The 23310-nt window shown below is 39.8% G+C and overlaps 1 protein-coding gene across 1 annotated transcript in view; it reads right to left on the bottom strand.

The window, feature by feature from the left end:
- Window positions 1-23310, bottom strand: part of LOC137287600 (beta-galactosidase-1-like protein 2) — an 80778-nt gene that overhangs the window by 6719 nt on the left and 50749 nt on the right. The window contains exons 12-17 of the mRNA XM_067819977.1: window positions 19841-19993; window positions 18087-18164; window positions 4213-4303; window positions 3351-3438; window positions 2737-2851; window positions 123-239 (exon numbers count right to left, since the gene is read on the bottom strand). Of these exons, the coding sequence (XP_067676078.1) occupies window positions 123-239; window positions 2737-2851; window positions 3351-3438; window positions 4213-4303; window positions 18087-18164; window positions 19841-19993 (642 nt within the window). The remainder of the gene's footprint in view (window positions 1-122; window positions 240-2736; window positions 2852-3350; window positions 3439-4212; window positions 4304-18086; window positions 18165-19840; window positions 19994-23310) is intronic.

Here is a 23310-nt window from a genome sequence, read left to right as displayed (position 1 = left end):
ACACACACACTCGAACACTCACTCACTCGAAATGCCACTCAAAGAAGTTATGAAGGTTTTTGTTTGAACACTTTTCCGATACATGTGAATGCTTCTCTACAACCAGGCTGATCCAACCCTACCTGGTTTGTTCCAGTCTTTAGTATGGGTGCCGGCACATACAGAGTCTTCTGGGGTCCAATGTTCCAGTACCGGCCGAGGTTGAAGCCATTGATGAACACCACACCCTTCTTCCAGCCCTGTACACAAAGATTTCATATTTCTGTATTAAGTATAAGCCAAGTTTTGCTTCTTCAAGAGAGGAACATGTATCAACTCAAACTGTACAGTTTACATCCTGCAGACACACAACACATGCCTAAAGCATATTGTGATTATTCAGCATTTAAGGATTTGTCATCATTATCATGTGCCATATAGACTAGATACCCACTTCCTTAACACCTGTCGTACCTTCATCAGGTGTCATATAGACTAAGTACCCACTTCCTTAACACCTGTCATACCATCATCATGTGCCATATAGACTAAGTACCCACTTCCTTAACACCTGTCATACCATCATCATGTGCCATATAGACTAAGTACCCACTTCCTTAACACCTGTCATACCATCATCATGTGCCATATAGACTAAGTACCCACTTCCTTAACACCTGTCATACCATCATCATGTGCCATATAGACTAAGTACCCACTTCCTTAACACCTGTCATACCATCATCATGTGCCATATAGACTAAGTACCCACTTCCCTAACACCTGTCGTACCTTCATCAGGTGCCATATAGACTACGTACCCACTTCCCTAACACCTGTCGTACCTTCATCAGCTGTCATATAGACTAGGTACCCACTTCCTTAACACCTGTTGTACCTTCATCAGGTGTCATATAGACTACGTACCCACTTCCTTAACACCTGTCATACCTTCATCAGGTGTCATATAGACTAAGTACCCACTTCCCTAACACCTGTCGTACCTTCATCAGGTGTCATATAGACTAGGTACCCACTTCCCTAACACCTGTCGTACCTTCATCAGCTGTCATATAGACTAGGTACCCACTTCCTTAACACCTGTTGTACCTTCATCAGGTGTCATATAGACTACGTACCCACTTCCTTAACACCTGTCATACCTTCATCAGGTGTCATATAGACTAAGTACCCACTTCCCTAACACCTGTCGTACCTTCATCAGGTGTCATATAGACTAAGTACCCACTTCCCTAACACCTGTCATACCTTCATCAGGTGTCATATAGACTACGTACCCACTTCCTTAACACCTGTCGTACCTTCATCAGGTGTCATATAGATCAGGTGCTCCCTTCCCTAACACCTGTCATACCTTCATCAGGTGTCATATAGACTAAGTACCCACTTCCCTAACACCTGTCATACCATCATCATGTGCCATATAGACTAAGTACCCACTTCCCTAACACCTGTCATACCTTCATCAGGTGTCATATAGATCAGGTGCTCCCTTCCCTAACACCTGTCGTACCTTCATCAGGTGTCATATAGACTAGGTACCCACTTCCCTAACACCTGTCATACCTTCATCAGCTGTCATATAGACTAGGTACCCACTTCCTTAACACCTGTCGTACCTTCATCAGGTGTCATATAGATCAGGTGCTCCCTTCCCTAACACCTGTCATACCTTAATCAGGTGTCAAATAGATCAGGTACCCACTTCCTTAACACCTGTCGTACCTTCATCAGGTGTCATATAGATCAGGTGCTCCCTTCCCCATCAGGTGTCATATAGACTAGGTACCCACTTCCCTAACACCTGTCATACCTTCATCAGCTGTCATATAGACTAGGTACCCACTTCCTTAGCACCTGTTGTACCTTCATCAGGTGTCATATAGATCAAGTACCTCCTTCCCTAACACCTGTCATAACTTTGTCACCCTGTGAAGAGGGATGTCACATCTCTCAGGGTTCACAATCCCTTGTAAACCTAAGTGGGAGTGGTTTCACCAACTTATCCACCGTTTTTGTGTAAAAATATTTTTTTGAAATAATACATAACAATTGATATCACGAGGCCCCAGTGCCTCATAACAGATCTCCATGAGGTACACGGTATAGTGAGTGCGTTGACATCGCAGGGCTGTAACCTGGACGATTTTCATGAACAGCATGTGCATTCCACATACTGCATGTGAGCTCCCCTCAGCACTCGTCTTATGAGGAGCACATGGTTCATACTGACATACAATCTCATTCTTCACAGCCATCCTTTGTAGTCTAGTGGATAAAACCGCCAAACTAGAGAGCAAAGGTTTGCAGGTTCAAAACCAGAGTCACCAATATATATATATGTTTCCAATATGTGATATTTTACGATCAGTGATAGAAAGACAAAGTTATCTAGTTATATTCCAGGTATTTACAAATCACATCCCTGGGACTTAAAATATACATCTCTGATTAAATAGTGTAACCATGTGGCCTGATCTTGAAAAGACGGTCTGAGACGACCGTTATATGAGACCCACCTGTTACACCTTCATCAGGTGTCATATAGATCAGGGACCCCTTTCCCATCCTATCCTAACACTTGTCATACCTTCAACTGGCAGGTGTCATACAGACCTAGTGTTCCCATCCCCCACACCTTTCATGCCTTCATCAGGCAAGTATCATATTGACCTGGCAACCCCTCCCTGACACATGTAGTAGGCAGTGGGTGTAAGGAGTCTATAGGTGTCATACCTTCAGTAACATGTAGGTGTCCTTTGGCTCATCAGTGATTTTCAGCTCAGCCCTATACATGCAAGGCGTGTTGACCTGCACCTCAAATGTCTTCCACTCAGTCGACCTTGACAGCCTATACACAGACAGGTTGGATAAACTGAATGCATGGAAAAAACATGAAGAAGAGAAACATTCTATTTACTAAGTTTCTTAATACATTTGTACATGGCTACAATTCATATATAACATTCACACAAAAGTATTTCACAGAAAAAAGAGGTACAAGTTTCTCAACTCAGGTTTATAACTGCAAAACATCCTAGTTGCTAGGAGCTCATTTATTCCCATATACTCAGGTATGGAACAACTGTCCAGGTTCATGAAGTCAGACTGCACTCACCTGTCCAGGTAAATGACTGTGCTCACATGTCCTGGAATATGACTGTCTTCACCTGTCCAGGTAAATAACTGTATTGACCTGTCCAGGTAAATGACTGTACACACTTGCCCCTGTTTGTGAGATTTGCATATACTTATCTGTTCAGGTTACTGAGGTCTGACAGTACTCATTTGTCTAGATAAATGAGGTGTCACTAGACACACCTGTCATGGTAAACACAGTCTGTACTCACCTGTCAACATAAGACTTGCTAAAGTCAAGGGGGAAGATCTTCCAGTTTTCCAACTTTTTTTCATCCAAGTAGACAATCCCCTTCAGTCCTACAAACACAAACACAACAAACACACTGCACTCTTTACAGGAAAGGTAGTACTATTGCATATTCAAAATAGAAAAAAAACATAATTTTTAAATCATCACATAGATTCCAAAATTACATTACATTTTCATATCTTAGCTGACCTTACAATGCAGTAACTCACTCTATACTGAACTACCTCATCCGACACAGTAGTAACTCAAGACACACTGCAGTGACTCAACCTGTACTATAGTAACTAGTAACTCAAGACACACTGCAGTGACTCAACCTGTACTATAGTAACTAGTAACTCAAGACACACTGCAGTGACTCAACCTGTACTATAGTAACTAGTAACTCAAGACACACTGCAGTGACTCAACCTGTACTATAGTAACTAGTAACTCAAGACACACTGCAGTGACTCAACCTGTACTATAGTAACTAGTAACTCAAGACACACTGCAGTGACTCAACCTGTACTATAGTAACTAGTAACTCACCCTACACTGTAGTGACTCACCCTATGTTGTAGTTACTCACCCTACACTCTGGTAACTAACGATACACTCCAGTAAATCATTATACAGTAACTCACCACAGACTGTAGAAACTCACCCTAAACTGTAGACATTCACCCTACACTGCAGTAACTCTATACTACAATAACTCACCCTGCTCTTTTATAATTCACCTTCCACAGCAGTAACTCATCCTTCACTCAGGAACTAATCCTACACTGTAGTAATTCACCCTACACTGTAGTGACTTATCCTACATTGTAGAAACTCACCTTTGCGCTGTGTGTTGAGGACCTCAGACCCAGCCAGGATGTAATTGACACGCCCCAAGTTTTCCACAACAATGTCCAGCACCGTGTTTGCCTGAAATGCAACCACACTGTGAAGATGACAATTGCGAAATTATATAAGATGGTCAGCTGGTCGAATCGCTTAAGCTGAATGTGTTTGCATTCACAATGATGAACTAATATGACACTTCAACAAAACAACCTTTTTCGTTTCCTCCATCATCAAGCTGTCTCCGTTGTGTAGTGGTTACAACATCTGCTTGGAGAGCGGCATGCCAAAAGACATTAAATATGGTACTTCTTGTTCCTCCCTGGCACTGAGCATTAACATGAATTAGTCAGCTCAGAGTATACTGTGTCTGAGTGAGATAATCATACTTAACTGCTGCATGGCATCTCAGTGAGATAGCACTATATAACAGGGTTCGATTTAGTACTTTCTAACTTGCACTGGTACAAACCAATATTAAGAACTGTGTATGAGTTAACTTGAACAAGGTGCAAGTCAATTTTAAAGAAATAAATCAACAAGATCTATAAAACTATAAATATGTAAAGAATAAATATGTCAGCTCATTTTCTTCAAAATTTTGAATAGCTATGGCACTGAAACACTGCCATTCAAATATGAGTCTCGCCTATGACCGCTCTTGTAAACAAGTGATCAGCCGTGTCTGTGTGTTGCTATGGTTTCACTGTTACCATGTTACGGACATATGTTTATATGCACCAAATCCTCATTTAACACACTATGTTCCAACAGGAATTCGGTTGGTGCAACTAGGTCCTTATGCTAGGTTGCACATGGTGTAAGTAGCTTATCATCTTTTAAATCAAGCCCTGTATAACCAGCTTAAGTCTGAGCTAGTACAAAATGCTCTACGTCCAAAGTTAAGCCCCATTTCACCTCACCTTCATCAAACATCACACAACACATAATGAATAATTTAACGACATTATCTAGAAACAAAAATGTGCTCACAGTATTATCTTCCAACAATGGTTTCCACAGGAAACAGCAATTGTAGAAGATCAAGCAGTATACACCTCCAAGGACATATCGTTTTGTGCATATTTCTGATTGGTCGATATTTACTGACTACTGTCATCTCCCTTAGTTGTAAATAAAGATGTCACTGCATTAAGTTATTTTTGTCCATGTTTTGGACCCTGTGTTGATATATTTCGTATGAAAAATTTGTATGAAAAGACATGAGAGAGAGATTTTCCATATCCAGCATCGCACAGATTAATGAGCATTCACCTAGCACCTTGATGTAGACACAATGTCCATCAGTGCAAGCTTAAAGGTGGAAGGGGAGGTAAGTGGTCGAAGTATCTACACATCACACAGAAAGGCCAGGTTTGATTCCCACAATTTTTGTAAGCACATTTGATTTGGTTAGTATGGTTTAACTCTGCTTTTATACCAGCAATATCATGATGGAGGACACCAGAAATGGCTTCACACATGTCTTCGAACTGGATCTTCCCCAAGACAAGCGCACACTTTAACCACTAGGCTACCCAAACCCCGACAACCCATTAGAATTTTCCAATGGATATTAGGGGTAAAACCATGCTTACTGGGCTCAAACATTTGGCAAGTTCAACAATTCTAGCTGTCACTTAATACTGTACTTTATGTACTCAAGTCAGACTCCTGCGTCTGACCAAGATGTTAACTGATATACTGAACTAATAAATAGTCATCATAAATGTTCGAGGGGATATTTTTATCAAATGATTTGCTCTGTCTTCACTACAGATTAATATACCAAAGATAGTCAAGATCCATATGCAGTCATAAAGATCCATGATGGAACTGATCTTCAGCGACCCATGTATGTCATAACGGGCAGTTGAGGTAATCATGCATGGTCGACTCGCTGACCTGGTTGATGCCTGTCATTGTATTCCAATTGCTTATATTGATTACTGTAATATAAATCACAGGATTGTGTGATTTAGAATCAATGTCACACAGTTAGCAAACTGTAGAGTGTGCTCCGGGTACACGAACATCCATTCAGAAATAAAACAGTAAACAAATTGTGTTTAACATGCTGGGATAACGGTATATGCTGATGTCTCTAAACCTTGCACAACAATCAGAAAATGTTTTCCATTATGTATTCTGTCAATGTTACTTCAAGCTTCTCATACCGAAGACTCAGGTTCGAACCTCCCCCCCAAAAGTGTGTGTTGCTGGAATATTGCTAAAAGCTAAACTAAACTCACTCACTCACTCACTACTTGTAGTACAGACCTATAACTGTATCATCAGCTATGTTTCCACTCCTTTAGTACCTACATAATCTGTATTTTCACCCATGTTAACCTTCATACTGATATTCACACTACTGTCTTCAGCCATTGCCACTCCTATAGACCCTCACACAATCTATATTTTCACCCATGTTACCTAATACAGACCCTCACACAACTGTATCATTAGACTGTGCCACAGTCTCTAAATATATACCATTTGGATAGTAGCAAACAAACCCATTTTAATTGAAAAGCAGCCCCAGGGCGATTCAGAGCCTGAACTTGAGGAAATCTAGACTTGCTTCATTTAAGGGTTTAGCATTGCAGAGAGGAACAGGCAGTTGGAAAATACTGTGGGACTGTGAGACAGGCTACTGTATCAGTGACCATGTGGCCCTTTAAAAGCTTCTCACACATCTGCATTAGCACTTATGTTACCCCCATACAGACCCTCACACAACCGAATCACAAAACTGTACCATTTACCAAGTTACCCCTCCTGCAGATCCTGTATTTTCAACCATGCATCCCTCCCACACAGAGCCTCATGTAACTGTACTGACACAGAAGCTTATTGATTCAGTATGCACAATATATCACCTCTCCAGTGGAGAGCCTCACTCCACTGTATTGCACCACAGCCAGTCAGGCTATATAGCTTATTTTCCCCCACAGATCAGTGGGTCAGGCTCAGTCATGTGGCTACTTCGATATTCTTGCATACTTACTTGTCATGGGTCCAAACCGAGGATGCAGCCATCTTACAGAAGAAGAGGAGACGGGTTCCAAGCCCCGTGGTACAACCACTGACGCTATCCTGACACCAATTTTGGGTCTAAATCATTTGAAAATGTGTCAAATAGTCAGCAACAGTAGATAAGCCTGTCGATTAGGAAAGGTGGGTTCAAGTCTCTACTTTGCGGAACATTTTTTTTCATGTAAATATTTTATATTTACCATTTTTATCAAAATATGACAAACAAAAAATGATATTTCCAAAAACATTTAGATCAACTGACAAGATAAAATGGCTGTGTTTGAGTTGTACCGTGAGTAAAATGACCAACTTCTCACTAATGCTACATGCAATTGCCCCAGGAGCTATTTCACACTGTGACATATGTTATCACCATTATCATCATTCAGCATTTTTTGTTTATTTGTCAAACACTGCATTCAGCAGTACTCCAGTTATACCTTAATCACTGAGAGTAAAACAAGGTCCTGCTGTGACTGATGTCAAGAGCATTTCACACATCAACTGAGTCAGTAAGCCAGACCACCCAATACCATCAGTCCTGTCTCACGAAGAGCATGGGTTGTTGAAGACCCGTTAAGTAAATAATAATCTTAATGCTGCCATTTTTGTTGTCAGACAACAGAACAATGTAAATTTTCACAACAGTATGTTGTACACAGGCTAGTTTTCAGAAGAAGCTCATGAAAACTTAAAAGGGTATTTGAGTTGGATCATTTGTTGGAAAATCTGTAGAAATGTGTAGTTCCCACATCAATAAATATGGAACTATGTATGTTTCCAGCAAACTACAAACAAGTCACAGAAAGGGCAAAGCATGTTCAGGAAAACTCCAAAATTAATCATAAGGATCCTTAGAAAGATGAGGGTCTTGGGATGTGAATATATGTACTGTGCTGTAGAGATCTGATAATTATCCTAATCACCACCTATATACTAGTATTTCCTTCATGAGTGAGTGAGTTACATTTTTCACCATTTTTATCAATATTACACCAGGTGACACCAGAAATGGGCTTCACACATTGTACCCATGTGGAGAATTGAACTGGCGTGGCAAGTTAATGCTCTAACCACATGGCTACCCCATCGCTCCTCTTTTCATGAATTCAGCACAGCAAATATCTTTTTCCATTCATTGTCACAGGCCTTTTCATACCATACATCAAGAAAGTAAGATTATTAATTTTGTGGAAAATAACTTCTTCAATCATATATGATGCAACTTATAGATTCTTATACCGTTGTCAAACAAGAGTAGGTACTACCGTACAGCACAGACTCATAAACATCAACAGGGACTGAATCATAACATGTTGCACGTGACCTTTACGTTTGACTGATAATTTGCAATGGAGATTACATCACCTTAACGACAATGCTTGTTATTAATGCTAATGTTTATGGACAGTATTAATATTAATGCTTTTTTCAAACAAATCTCATCACATTCGCATGTTCTACTGGTGAACACATATAAGATGATCCACGACCTGACAAATGACCCCAATTTGCTTACTTGGGAACGCCCCACAGAATGATCCACTTGAAACAAGAGGAAGACAGGTGGTCTGATAAATATCGAGAAGTTCATTTTCCCCGGGCGTTTCATGCATGAATTGTTATAGCACACTCGATTTGGGAACAGGTACAATCCCAAAGAATTGAATCAACACAATATACTGAGCAAATATGTTTAGGACCACCGATCCATTTCACAAAGCAAATGACATTTTCCTGGGGTCTTTTTTAGCAAAATTGTTCAATATCTAAAATGCTTGTCAATGCCCCAATCATCTATTTGTCTTCGTCTTAACTAAAGGTTAGCATGGAATATCAGTATCTTATGCCTGAAATTGCAGTCTTATCATTCGAAGGAATATGAGGTGTTGATTTCACGTCACGGTTAGCATGTATTGCACATGCATAATCGTCAAGCTACCTGTAGCAGCCAAGTGTACTCGCCCAATTCGTTGTACCGCCTCTCTTGTCACAAATACGTTTTGTGCGCAAGGATCATTTAATATGTGTCTAGCAGTAATCATAAATATCAGTCTACAATGTGCATAAATTAAACAATAATAAATAAAATGTAATTTTCAGATTTTGTAAAGCTTACAGGGTAATGTGCTTTCAGACTACACTACTTGAAAATGATTTCTCTGCAAAATTTGACATTTACTGGGAATAATATACAATTGTCCTGTACATGCTAGTAACTATTTACTGAAAACATAGGTATTTGTTATACCTCTCCATCAAAGGTAAAGAACATGAGTTTCTTTACATGGCTAGACCAGATAATATTAATGTAGACTTATAGGTAAGATCACTTTGTGAACCTGGACCTCAGGATAACACAAGCATAGTCAACACAAAGTGACCTGCTGTTGCTAGGATGCCAGAGCACACAATTTCAGTTCTTTATTTATTTTTTAATTTGATTTTCTTGGATTTTCTCATTTTACTTGTAATTGTTATACCAACCCTAGGCAACGCTGTAAATAACTCTAAATAAAAAAACAAAAAACATGGCAAACACTGTTATGATAATTTCTGCTGTTATGACTTGGTGGATCTGAACTCATAAACTCTCCATGTGGAAGAGTTTCAAAGATAAGTAGCTCATTGAGTGTGTTTTGTGAAAGTATTCCTACATATTTCTTCAAAGTGGTTGGGCAGGGTGGCAGCCATGGTCCTTGCCGGCATATTAACCAACCTGTGATGAGACACAAGTCTGTTGATGCCGACTTTTATCAACTTGGGTGAGCAAACCGAACAATACGAAGTAACCAACAGCCATAGCCTGCCCCCACAGAATCTATCCACAAATTAAGGCTCATATACAACAACGTATGTTCAGCTGTGTGATATTTAGCTGCAGGTGGACTGTATATTGTGTACTATAGGATGGATATGATTGAAAATGGCTAGTTGAACCATATATCTCACACTTAGGACGAAATATCACATATGGCAACACCCAAAATGGCGGCTCAGAATATTTAGGTCACCTGACGTCACAGTCAGATGTAGGTCAGACTTTCTATTGACAATACATTACAGAACCAGATTAACATAAACACTGCTCAGTTAGAAGGTAGTGGGCAATGTTATTTTTAGACTTAATGAATTGTTAGACTGCTCCAGACATAAGAGGTGGTCATGGAGGGCTAGTTTTACACTGGTCACCCACATGCAGTTGGGCAGATTGAGCTGACTGATGCCATGAAAACCAACTGATTCTGTGTCAGCCTTACATGAGATTGACTCACTGTTAGCTTCTGAATATGACAGAATGTTGTTTCATTCAGGGCTTTAGCACTGCAGCATGAGCTGCAAAGAAGAGACTCTAATGTGCTTCAGGGACAGTGAGACTAGTCTCACAATGTAAATAACCTTGACAGAAAAAAATATTTCCTTTTAAATCAATCGAGTCCCAGTGAGAACCTGAGAGAGTCTAGACTTGCAGTATAGTAAGAGAGCTTGATAATAACAAGTAGCAACATGCTCTATTGGTCCCTCTTAAGAGTTGGTAACAGTGAATGGAAAGTGTCTAACCCTTATCACAGTATCCTCTAGCTGTGAGACCAGTGTGATTGGTTGATTGATCTCCAGGATATAAATAGCTTCTACCTGTCGGTGTATATAGCTTATATTTCCCCTCTCCACCCAGGTGCAGGCTTGGTTGTGTGGTTACTTCGGATGACATCCCGGCCCTTTGGCTAGAATATATCATTCTACCCCACTGCTGCCGTTTCCTTGGAGACGCAGCAGTGAGACCACAGGCGCTGTCCTGTCACCTGTTTTATGGTATTGTCATGGTTACTGTTATCATCAAGGATTCTTGATTTGAACACTAGACAAGATCTTTGTCTCAGAGACACAGGTTCAAACCTCAAAGTTAAGAAACATTTTTTGTTCATTTTGTTGTTGTTGTTGGTGGTGGTGGTTGTTTTATAAATTAATGTTGAGCAATGTTCAGCAAAGATCATTTGAGCTCCAAGGCAGCTGCTTGTCACATTCTTGCAATGATGTCGTTTTTTTCACATTTAAATATCACTTTGAACAAAATATTCAAATCATAACTAATAAAAATATACATTAATTGATTTGATCATAATATATGAAATCATTAATTATTTAAATACAATTGAAAATCAAAACAATTACTTTTACCTTACTGAAAATGTAATATTATTTATGAAAAAATAAATTCAAGAATTTCCAACATCATTTGGACTAAAAATAATTTTTAAAATAAAGCAAACTATAAAAATGAAATAAAAAACAATCATCACGAAATATGAGGGATTTGAACTCATGACCATCAGGGCAAATTAAATAACGTCATTTTATGAATCTAGTCAGCTACAAGTCCTGTCACTGGAACGGACTCCCACTATGATAGTCTCCCAATGTTGGAAAAAATGGGCAGGATGGCATCTGTGGTTCTGAAGTCAACCGACTTAACCTGTTGAGGTTTTTCTTTGGTAAAGGAAACGAAGTAACCACTAGACTGTCGCCTACCCAGTGTAACTGGAGGCATTGATAACAGGTGTATACTGACCGACACTTGGTTGGACTCTGTACTGCTATTATAGCCATATCAGTTGGGATGGTATCACTGTTTCAGTGAATGAGTCAGGTTTAACACTGGTTTAACACTTCAACACTGGGTTTAACTGGTCTAAGCCTGAGCCAAAGTTCTTGAAAGCTTCCTAGCCCTAGTATATCCTAACTTTGATCCAGGGGTCTTTTTCCTGCCCTCTTCTCAAAAATATCCTAGTGCTAGGATATCCTACCTTAGGACAAATACTAGGATAGGTTCTGACTTGTCCTAGATCTACCTTAGTGGAAGTAAACATGGTGTGGTACTTGTTTCTTAATTTAGCAACACTAAACAGTTTTTATGGTGCACAGATTTTTATGAGTTGAGAAGTGTGAGTTGAATAGACACACTTGCTGCAATACACAAAATCATTAGATTTACAAACGAAAGTACTTCAATTCTTACCTATTCTATACATTTTAATTCACAACATCGCTCTTTTCTGTCACACTGCTGTGAAATGTCAAGGTCAAGGCCAACTCAATAAAGGAATTATGTCCTGTTTATTTCAAGTGAATTTTTACTTTGTGAGATGACGCATAAATGAAGTTCAAGTTATGATAATTATTAAAAAAAAACAAATGAAAATATTTTTCACACGTCTTAATGCTCTTTGGACGACCGTTTCAAAATCTGACAGAAAATGTTTTCTCCTTTTTGAATAAATGAATTTGATGTGATAAAAAGATCAAATATATTAACAGGTAACAATACTCAGAACTGATCAAATATTTTAAATCTATTTGACTACATGTTCACACTGTCTTTCTGGATACAAGATATGAATCTTGATTCTAGCAATAAATAACTATTATTTCTTCCAGATCAAGTAAGTCCATCAAAAGTTGAATTTCACCACTTTCAAACTTTTTAATTCAGTTTCTAGTCTTACCATTTATCTTGTAAACGAGCGTAGGCGCCCTTGAATATGTGTTTTTCATGCAATGAATTATTGGTATTATTTAGGTGAATCTCCAACTTAATGAAGATTTTGTCTGTCTCACATACTGAAGAGCTCGCCACCCTAGTCAGCATCTGTACCTAAAGTTAGGACAGGGATAGGATCATTTCGAGCATGGGTTTTATCCTTACAGTAGGCTGTCCTAACTCCTGTCGTAACTAGTTAGGAACTGTCTTAGCTCGCAAAGTTAGCAATACTTGGTAAACACTGGGTTAACATGGGTTTAACTGTTATGGCACCGGTTTCACACTAGTTTAACACTGGTTTATCATTGTATACCTAGTTTAACATGGGTTTAACACTTGTCTAATTGGTTACACGGGTCTAACATGTGTTTAACTGGTTCAATACAAAAGTAACACTTGTTCAACTGGTTTATCACAAGGGTAACATGGTTTAACACATGTTTAATTGGTTTATCACAATTTAAGCACTATTTTAATTGGTTTAACACTAGTGAACTTGGTTCAAACTGTTTTAGCACTAGTTTACTTCGTTCAACACTAGTGGTGAGACACTAGTTTAACATTAGTTTAACTGGTTTAACATGGATCTAGCATGGTTTAACTGGTTTAAAGCTGGCTTAATGTGGGTTTAATACTGTTTTAACATTCATTTAACTGGTTCAACACTGGCTTAACATGGGTTCAACACTATCGTAATTGGTTTAACATGGGGTCAACACTAGTGAATTGGTTAAACACTGGGTTAACAATGGTCTAACTGGTGTAACACTGGTGTAATTGGGTTAATGCTGGTTTAAAACTGGTTTAACTAGTTTGATATTGGTATAACTGGTGTAACACTGGATTAACACGAGTTGTAACTGGGTTAACATGGGTTTAACACAGGTTTGCCATTCAAATTTTGTAATATGATATACTGTGGTACACTTTTTGCGAACCGGTCTACCCAATACTTGTGGCAACAAGATTATGTTCAAAGAGCAAATGTTTTCCATAGCAAAATTGGAATTGCATCTCTCAGATTTCTAGGCAGACACTCTACCACACAACCACCAGGCCAACAAAGGAAGTGGGGTTGAATTATCCATTTATAGTCACTGCGCTTCAGTTCTTGTTATGTAGCTTCATCAAATGATCATCTACAGTGACGTGCCATAAGTATTGCAACAAACACATTAGCTGCAAAAACCACGGAAATATTTACTGCAAACAAAAGCCTCAGTTTGGAAAACCACTGAATGTTTTCTTGTAAAATTTGGAGTGATCATATTTGAGAGGCTGCTTCTTCGTATGACACCGTTTATGACGTCATTGTTTGTGTTTACGTCCTTCACGTGCCAAACTGACGACATGGCTTGCAGTGCGAAGGAATTGACTGGAGGGCAAAAAGAATTGATAATTGAATTACATCAGAAAGGTTTGAAAAATAGTAAGATTGCAGAATTGCTAGCTGTTCACACGTCTACTATTGGACGAATTTTGAAAAAGTTTGGCAACGGTGAAAGCTTAGAAAACAGGCCTCGAAATTGTCGGCCGCGTATAATTGGTTTGAGGGGTGACAGGAGACTCTATCGCGTTGTTCGTCAGAATAGGAGACGTTCTCTGACAGATATAACTGAACAATTTAATTCTCAACATTACAATCAAGTTTCTAGCAGGACAAATTCAGCAACATTTACATCATGCTGGCATTAAAAAACGAAAGATAAGAAAGGGTATCACCATTTCACAGGTCAACCGTCAGAAGCGTGTCAGATGGTGTAGGGGTAAATTGATGTGGGGACTTGATAGGTGGAAGAAAGTGTTGTTTACTGATGAAACACAAGTTTTTTTGGGAAAAAGTAAAATTATTTCTGTTTGGAGAAAGGCCGACGAAACGTGGAGACCGGAATGTCTAAACGTCTTGAAATGTTCTGTCACGGTGAGTGTAATGTTTTGGGGATGTATTAGTTACAATGGTGTTGGCGTACTGACTCCAGTCGAAGGAAATATCAACTCTGGCAAGTATATTGATGTACTGGATACCAATATGTGGCCTGTTGTAGCTAAAGAATTCGGAGACGGCCCCTGGATATATCAAGATGACAATGCGCCTGTACACCGATCTCGGAAGACCACTTCCTGGAAAACTAATAATAACATCCCAGGAATGGACTGGCCTTCATAATCCCCGGACATTAATATAATAGAAAATGTGTGGAGATGTGTAAAAATCAAACTTCAGAAACGCTGTGAAAACATCAACTCCTGTGAGGATTTAATAGCTTCTGTACAACAAATCTGGGCCACTCTTCCACAAGTGTACATTTGGAGTTTATACCGGTCGATCCCAAAGAGAATTCGAAGTGTTATAATCCAGAAGGGTTTTATTACCAAATATTAACAAGTTTCGGTAAGTCACTGCATCTGTTTTTATTCAACGACATGTTTTTGTTGAGCCCGTTTGGCTCAACACCGGTGACGTCAGCCATGTTTGTTGCAATACTTATGCACGTCACTGTACATTGTAATTATCCATCATTGACGGTATATATGCTAGAGAAAACACTTCTCCGTGTTTCTGTTTGACACTGTAAGACCTGTAGGGAGAATAATGTAAGTTATCACATCGTGTCAAGGGAAATACAGGGTTATGTCAGTCACAAGTAAGGACCTGAGGTGGCAAGGGGAATACAACCTCATGAGGGACTGATGAAACCCTGTATTTCCCTCGACATGATGTGCTAATGCATTTATTTAGCCAAGTGTTCTTACTAAATCATAAGAAAACAATACGTATTGAAGTGACTTGTTTATATTTATGTGAGATGGATAATATGACTTTTGTACTCCCTGCTCGAGGATCGTACATGGTACTTTGTCAAAGTCATGTGAACATATCAAAACTCGACATTCTTCATTCTTACATCAGGCTGAATAAGTTGAATTAAGCCCGATCCAACCCCATAATTATTAAGCACAACATTGTCATGTATATGTGTATAAAATTGATGACTTTTATCCCCAAAGGACAAAAACGTCACCACTTAAAATCATCATTCTCCTGACACCCCCATCCCCAAAATATATTATAAAAAGGTCCCTTATGTCCCGCAAATGTGAAGTAAGTTCACATACTGCTTGCATAATATATTCCTAGGTATCATTTGGCAACCACCTTCTTTCATTCGTGAGTGCAAACTTGTTTAACTAGTTAACATGGGTTTAACTAGTTAAACCACTTCTCACAAGTGTACTCACATCAATTCTAGCTGAGGTTGCCACTATGAGTTATCCTGGGGTTCTTTTTTCATGCCAGGCGACAACTGCTTCATCAAGATCCTGTCTAAGTTTCCTGTTGCTTCCCACATTTTCATTCAAATAACTACAGTATACTCTGTCTAATTCTGACAGGCTCAGGACCGACTAAAAGTCCAAATTAGATAGAGAAATTTCCTATAGACTGAAGGTTCGAATTATTCCCTGGTCAAGAGATTTCAGAACTGACCTTGTGTTGGCCGTAAGATATATTACAGTAACACTGCTGATGAATTAAATATGAATTTAGATCAATATTTTTACAGTTAAAAGACATGAACATCAATTATTATGTTTGCAAAAATTGAGAAATGTTAAACTCAAGATCTACATTTCAAATTCGACGCAGAAATCAGAACACCATGGTTATACATACATACATACAAGAGTAGATGTGACAAATATCATGAAAGCTATACATTTCCAACCTTCATCGTGAATTCAATGACAACCTGTTGCAAATACAAAATGTTTCCTTGAAGCAAATGTATGTGTGGGAAAGGAAGCATTTTGCTGACAATTTGACCAGCCAATCAAATTGCTTGTTTCGATCACATGCTATATTCTCTGGCGTATTCATTGTTTTTAGAACCACGTTTTTGTAACATACATTTATGAAACCTTAATCATATTTAAATGTAATTAAACATGGGTCTAAATAATTTATGTATTCACGCAAAAACTGTCATTGCCAAGCTGACTTCCTGCTCATTAAATAAAAGAAAATACCCAAACCAATTCACAGGTTGTTTATTCACGGCCTATTGCCTAATCTATGTCTGGATCATACTGCAATGTTTTTAAGTGTAACTACCTTTTCAGACAGACACTTTGGTCCAATCTGAAATAATGAGAGTCCAAGCTACAGAGCTTTTTTCAATATAACAACAAACAAGGATTACATGGGGACCACACGTTCATTTTGTACAGCAATCTGAGAAAGGCCATGACACCAAGTCCTAGTTTGACAGAGTACACTGTATCTTCAAATTCTGTTACCACCCTTTGATATACAAATTTATTGTTCAGGGGTGTAATAACTATTATGTGTAGACACAAAGCATGACATGAGTAAGCTACATATTATATTCTCCCTGCATTCATTTAAGCATTGCACTGGATGTTGGAAAGTGTGCATCGCACTATGAAGATTAATGCTGCTTATCACTGGACTGTGTGGTCCAGACTCAACTATTTACATTGCTCCATGTATTGATTTAAGCACTGCACTGGATGTTGGAAAGTGTGCAATCTATGAAGATTGTGAGTGCTAACTGATCGCTAGAAAAAGTGAAAACAAGTTGAAAATATTGGCAGGTTTGGTAGGATATGCCAGCTTATGCCTGATTGTTATGAGTCATTGTATTTCTATGGTGCGCATGAGGCCCCACCAGGTCAAGGAATAGTGCATCATTTTTCATCACTAAGTGTCAGTGGGACAAAGGTGAGGTATAAATAGACTTTGCAACATACAAGTATGCTGATCAGTGTGCAAAATTTAGGCTGCTCCTGTGGTCCATGACTAGTAAACATTTATCAGGACCAGAAATTGGTAAGTTTGCAGTTGTCCTGGTGGCCAGTGATTTAAAAAAACATAAAAGCAGTAAGAGTTCAAATGAATATGTTTGCATTGATAGTTTTGTGAATCTGCGTGTGTTGTTTTGGACCAGTCAGGCAGAAACAGGACCACTATTATTGTCCACTTACTTGACCTGTAGTCTAGATGGAAATTTTCAAAGGTTTCTAACACTAATGTGTAAAGTCAATAGCTACAGATACTGCCACAGGTAAGGGGCATAACTCTACACAGCAGTGTCATTGAGTACAGCAAATAATGGGTACAGCAAATAATGACAAAGAACATTTATGGCAAAGGAATCAAAAACCAAACTGACTTTCTGTAGAATGGAATTTCAGGCTCTCATACTGAAAATACTCAATAATCATATTGCTAGACGTGTACATTCTCAAGCTATGTGAAGAGTTACCTACCCTGACATCTTCCAAGTGAATCTCCGGGTCGTTTTTGTGCCAATCCAATATGGCTGTCTCTTTGGAATTCAGTAGAATCTAAAACAGGATTTATTTTCAAAACCTTGTCTAGAAATGTTTTAGGTCATCACACATTCTCAAGGACATTAGCAGGCATTAAAAATGCTATTAGCACACATTTTCAAAAGAATGATGACAATTTTAATGAATATACAACTTGTTTTATTCTGTGAAAGACGACCTTTCAACATAGATTCTAATGCTCTTATCAAGACGTGACATTTAATTATCCCCCAAATTGTCATCATTCTTCATCACCTCAACTTCTAAACTGCCCGCCAAAGAAGACAGATACTTTCTGTCTACAGGATATGTTCAGTCTGAACAGAAAGCATTTTCAAAGTCCAGTTACTTGGTTTTGTGTTGTGCGATACTGTCTAGAAGTCCCTAGTTGGGTTCACCTGATAAACCCAAGGAAGATCCAGGTTAGAATTGGTCTTCAGCAACCCATTCTTGTCATAACAGACAATTAATGGGATGGGGTGGTCAGTATCACTGACTTGGCTGACACATGTGTGACCAACTGGGATAGCTCTACCAACATGACACACAAGAGAGTATCATGTTCATTTTTGTATTCTCTCTCTCTCCGTCTCTTTCTCTCTCTCTGACTCTCTCTCTCTAAAAATTTTAGAATGAAACATCATTACCTAAAAATTGAATAATCACTTTCAAGAAGCCCAAATAAACACGTAAGAAAAAAATGAAGATAGCACCTGCAGATAAGATGAAATGTGGCTTTCCGTCGTACTTTAGAATATTTCACTCATGTGATTATGTGCATCCACGTGTATGTGTGGCTGGCTATTTGTACAAGCCCAAACTAGAACTGTTTTTATTGTGTTAGCCCACTGAAATACCATGCCACAGTCAAGCATGAATACCCTACCCTACAAACTCCTTTCCAATCGATCCATGTTGTACCCATTAATGTCGCGTACCAGGCAGGGACTGACAAGTACTATTATTAACACCTTTCGGTATTTGATGAGGCCAGGAATCGAACGTGCAACCTCCGCCCTCTGGGTGGACGTTCTAACCACTACACCGTGATAGCACTGGGAATGATCTGGGACTTACAGCAGCTGCCATCTTGATTTGTAGATAAGGGACATAACTCCTCACTGTATACGTCTCAGTCCTAAGTACACTGGACAATACTGACAGGAACATATTGAAACTTTGAGTATACATGACTCATACATGACTCACCACCAACTAGTCAGCAGTCAGCAACTGTATGAAGCAGCTCAAATTGTTTTATTTCTATTTTTCTGTCTTTAAATTACATGTGTTTCTAATGTTTCTTAATTACAGGTAAAGCCATTGATAAATTTTGTGACATTTTACTTGAACTGTCTGCTGCAGGACCCAGAGGTGAGGTGATATAGTGTGAGTTGAGTTGAGTTGAGTTGATGTGAGGGAGATCCAGTGAGGTCAGGTGACGAAGTGTAGGAGAGGTCCAGTGAGGCGAGGCGAGGCGAGGTGAGGTGAGGTGAGCTCCAGTGAGCTCCAGTGAGTTCCAGTGAGGTGATGTGGTGGTGTGGTGCAGTGTGAGGTCCAGTGAGGTGGTGTGGTGAGGTGGTGTAGTGTGAGGTCCAGTGAGGTGATGTGGTCAGGTGAGGTGAGGTAATGTGGTGAGGAGGTGGGGTGAGGTGAGGTGGTCCAGTACTAGAAGTGTACATGACACTCACCTGTGCTCTGTCTGAGACATGTCCAGGCAGTTTGAGCCGTGAGCCTGCCTTGTCGAGGGTATTCCTGTAGACAATGTAGCCGTAGCTTTGCCCCACACCATTAATCAACTTGATGTTCTCCATATAGTCTGGCTGCTGCACCTCCAGGGATGTCTATGGGGGAAATCACTAGCATTAGTAACCTTCACCAAAACTCCAACCAGGGAATACCCCGTGGGGAGACTTGTATGGAGCTTCATGGAAACTGTTTGAAACTTTTCCTCACAAAAATATCTCATACAATCTACTCGATAAGACGGACTGTTACTGGTAAGAAAATATTTAATCATTTTGAGAAAAAACAAGAAGACAAAGTCATCAATATCCTCCACAGTGGTAAAACACTCTTCATGAACATGCCTACTAGTTGTTATAATGTCAAATTTCTTGGCATGTACATTGCAATAAAGAAGGAGGGCAATGTTCAAGTGATATGGGCTTCATACATTGTACCCATGAGAGGAACCAAACCAGCATCTTCCTAATGTCTAGCAAAGGCTATCACAAGGTGAGGGATACAAAAACATTTCCGTAAACATTATCTTCCACAGAGATACAATTGTCTAATGGGCTGTTTCAGTCTGAGGTATCCATCAGAACTGATTTTTATCCAAATTCACTGCAAATATTTCTGATTGACCAATCAAAACTGAGTAAATACACAATAGATACATTGGACAGACCTATATGAATTCATGGTAGATTGTCCATGGTATTGGATCTCTACAATAGTAGTATAGGGAATGATAGTCCGAAAACACTTTTCAAAAACCCCTCTAAAAAGCCTCATTTACTAAATGAGGCTTTGGTGGGACCATTAGCTCTTGCTATTATTGCCCCTACTACAAAGCCACGCCATCACGTTTACCGTGACTTGGCAGGCGGTAACACTGTGCCGTACGGTACGATCAATAATTTGTTGTAAGTTTTGACCGACCATATAGGATCGGTGGCTCGCTTACGGCTATGTCACGTTTACATCGATGAAACAGTTTAACGTGAACCGCCTACGATCTCTTTGGTGTTCATAATAAAGGCTTGCTGGGCTTTTTGTATTCCCTGTTCTATGTACTTTTTTTTCTCGTCCTCGCTGATAGCAGACTTACGAGACTTGGATCGAATATCTTGTTTCATTTCGTTATATTTTTTGAGTTCAGATAGGATTGAACGAAACTCCTCTTCTGAGATTTTACTGTCAGAGAGTGCCGTGGAAATACGCTCACTAACTGTGTTCAGCTTTGCTTCGGCCAGAACCCCTGATTCCTGCATTTCCTACCACAGGCCTCGGTCTTCCCCATAAGTATATATTCGCATCGGTATGGAGCGGGTCTCATGTTTACTTATATAGGTATTTTAGTTTAATTGCTTTACAACCAACGCAGTAGCTGCTATACCCAACACTATGAAGCCCAGTTCACGATTCATTTGTCCCTTGGATGGTGTGTAGTACTGAGCGAGTGTGGGTTTATTGAGCGCTTCCAATCGTTTACCAGTTAGTAGGTAGTATTCTTTCATTGCTTCATCGACATCGTTGAATGTTTTAATGGCATGGTTTTCACGCTGGAGTTGTTCGTTAATAAAATCGATCCTCTGGAGGCGTTTTTTAGCGTACTCAGCCTGTGCTCTTTGTAATTTCTCAGTAGCGAGATCGTGTCGCTTCCTTTCTTCCTGTATTTCAGCCGCGTGATCATCTCGTAGTTTCGAGAAGAGGAAATTACTCCCGGAAAATGCCAGGGCATTCACTAACGCCCCACCAACCATCATAGCTATCGTGGCCATCCCTATATTTATTTCATTATATTATCAGGTATTATTCCTTGTTTTACTAGGATGTCTTTTGTGGCCATCGCCATACCAAGGTTCATTATGAGCATACCCATATCCTGCAGGTTGAAATCTAGCTTGATAGTTGGTTGTTTAAGCACCATTTTAGTCAACCGAGCGTACCCTACGGCTAGACTGGCTACCACTGTGGCGTGGTATGCGTCGTTGACGAACGTTTTCCCCTCAGACATTATGTATATGATATAAAATATTTTAAATTATAACATGATATGCGGGTCTACCATGGGGGATACCCCCATACCCTCACTGTTCTCACTGTTGGGTTGTGGCTCACTGTGGGAGGTGTATAACCATGTTATAACCACGGCAGCAGTTACGCCTACAGCCAACAACAGTCGGGTTGGGTTGGTCACTTTATGTTGGTTACACCACCGTTTTTTACCGGCAGCTACTCTCTTAGGATTCTTCTGTCTGGTTACTGTTGGAGGTACCTCCACTGAAGGGGTCACTGTTGGGGGTGGGGTCTCCTCCATCACTGTTGGGGGTACCTCCACTGGGGTTTCCTGTGCAGCATCCATCTATACTATTATTATTATTCTTTCTCTCAAATTGGCAATGTTTTGCCGTGATAATCGCCGCCGTCACTGGAGCCAACAACATACCATATTTGTGGTACAGCCCGCAGCTGATAGAGCTCACGGCGTGTTCGATAAAAGGGTCTTTATCTAGGTCCTCCCACAGGTAAAGTCGGCGCTCTGGTGGAATGGGAAGGAATTGTGATACAATACCGGTGTATATCTGGGTCATAGCCGATCCTATTGTCTTTGTCATTTCTGCTCCGAGCCGGGCCTCGTATCTAGCGTACAGCTTATCGATTTCTTCGGCTGACATTTTGTTAATTTTATCTGGAGTGTAGTCTCCAAAGTAATGTTTGGCTTTGCCGCCAACAGCCAACGCCACCAGTTTCTCTCGCATGGGGGAATCCCCCACACCCCCACTGGGGGTACCCCCCAACTGTTCGAGCAATTCCTCACACTCCATCTTATAATATAACAAGTAAGATTTAGTTTTAACTATATAATACCCGATGCAGACAAAACACAGAGAAATGAAAGTTAAGTTGCACACGACAAATACTTCAAATATCATAGCTATGCTTAGCATTTGCTTAGCTTTGCTTAGCTTTGCTTAGCTTTTACTTAGCTTTGCTTAGCAAACTATATATGCTACTGGTTGGTCGGTCTTTAGTACGAGCTTAGCGTGTTTAGTTTCAGCGAGCTGTTTCTTTACCCGTTCCCGTTCTAATTTACTCATCACATCGTTCTCTCTCAAACACTCCTCGAACGAATCCCTGTCCTTGCAGTGAAATAAGGCCACCCATCGCGTCTGCTCCCTGAGGTCTTTCAACACCGAGTTGAACTTCTGCGTTAGCACCCAGACGCTGTGATTTGCATGACGGCCGGAGAAGGCCAGGTACGATAGCATGTCTCTCTTTTTTGTTATCTCGCGATTAGCGCTGCAGTCGTCCAGTATAAACAGCGTCGGTTCCCCTTTAAATTTCTCGTGAAGAGCTTTCAACCAGTCCTGCAGGCGTGTTCCAGGGTCGATTTTGTGTACGTCCGGGTCCGTCATCACCCAAGGTCGCG

The sequence above is a fragment of the Haliotis asinina genome, chromosome 1 (assembly GCF_037392515.1).
Source record: "Haliotis asinina isolate JCU_RB_2024 chromosome 1, JCU_Hal_asi_v2, whole genome shotgun sequence".
Lineage (NCBI taxonomy): Eukaryota > Metazoa > Mollusca > Gastropoda > Lepetellida > Haliotidae > Haliotis > Haliotis asinina.
Note: the sequence above shows the minus strand (reverse complement) of the source record. Positions and strands in the feature narration are given on the sequence as shown.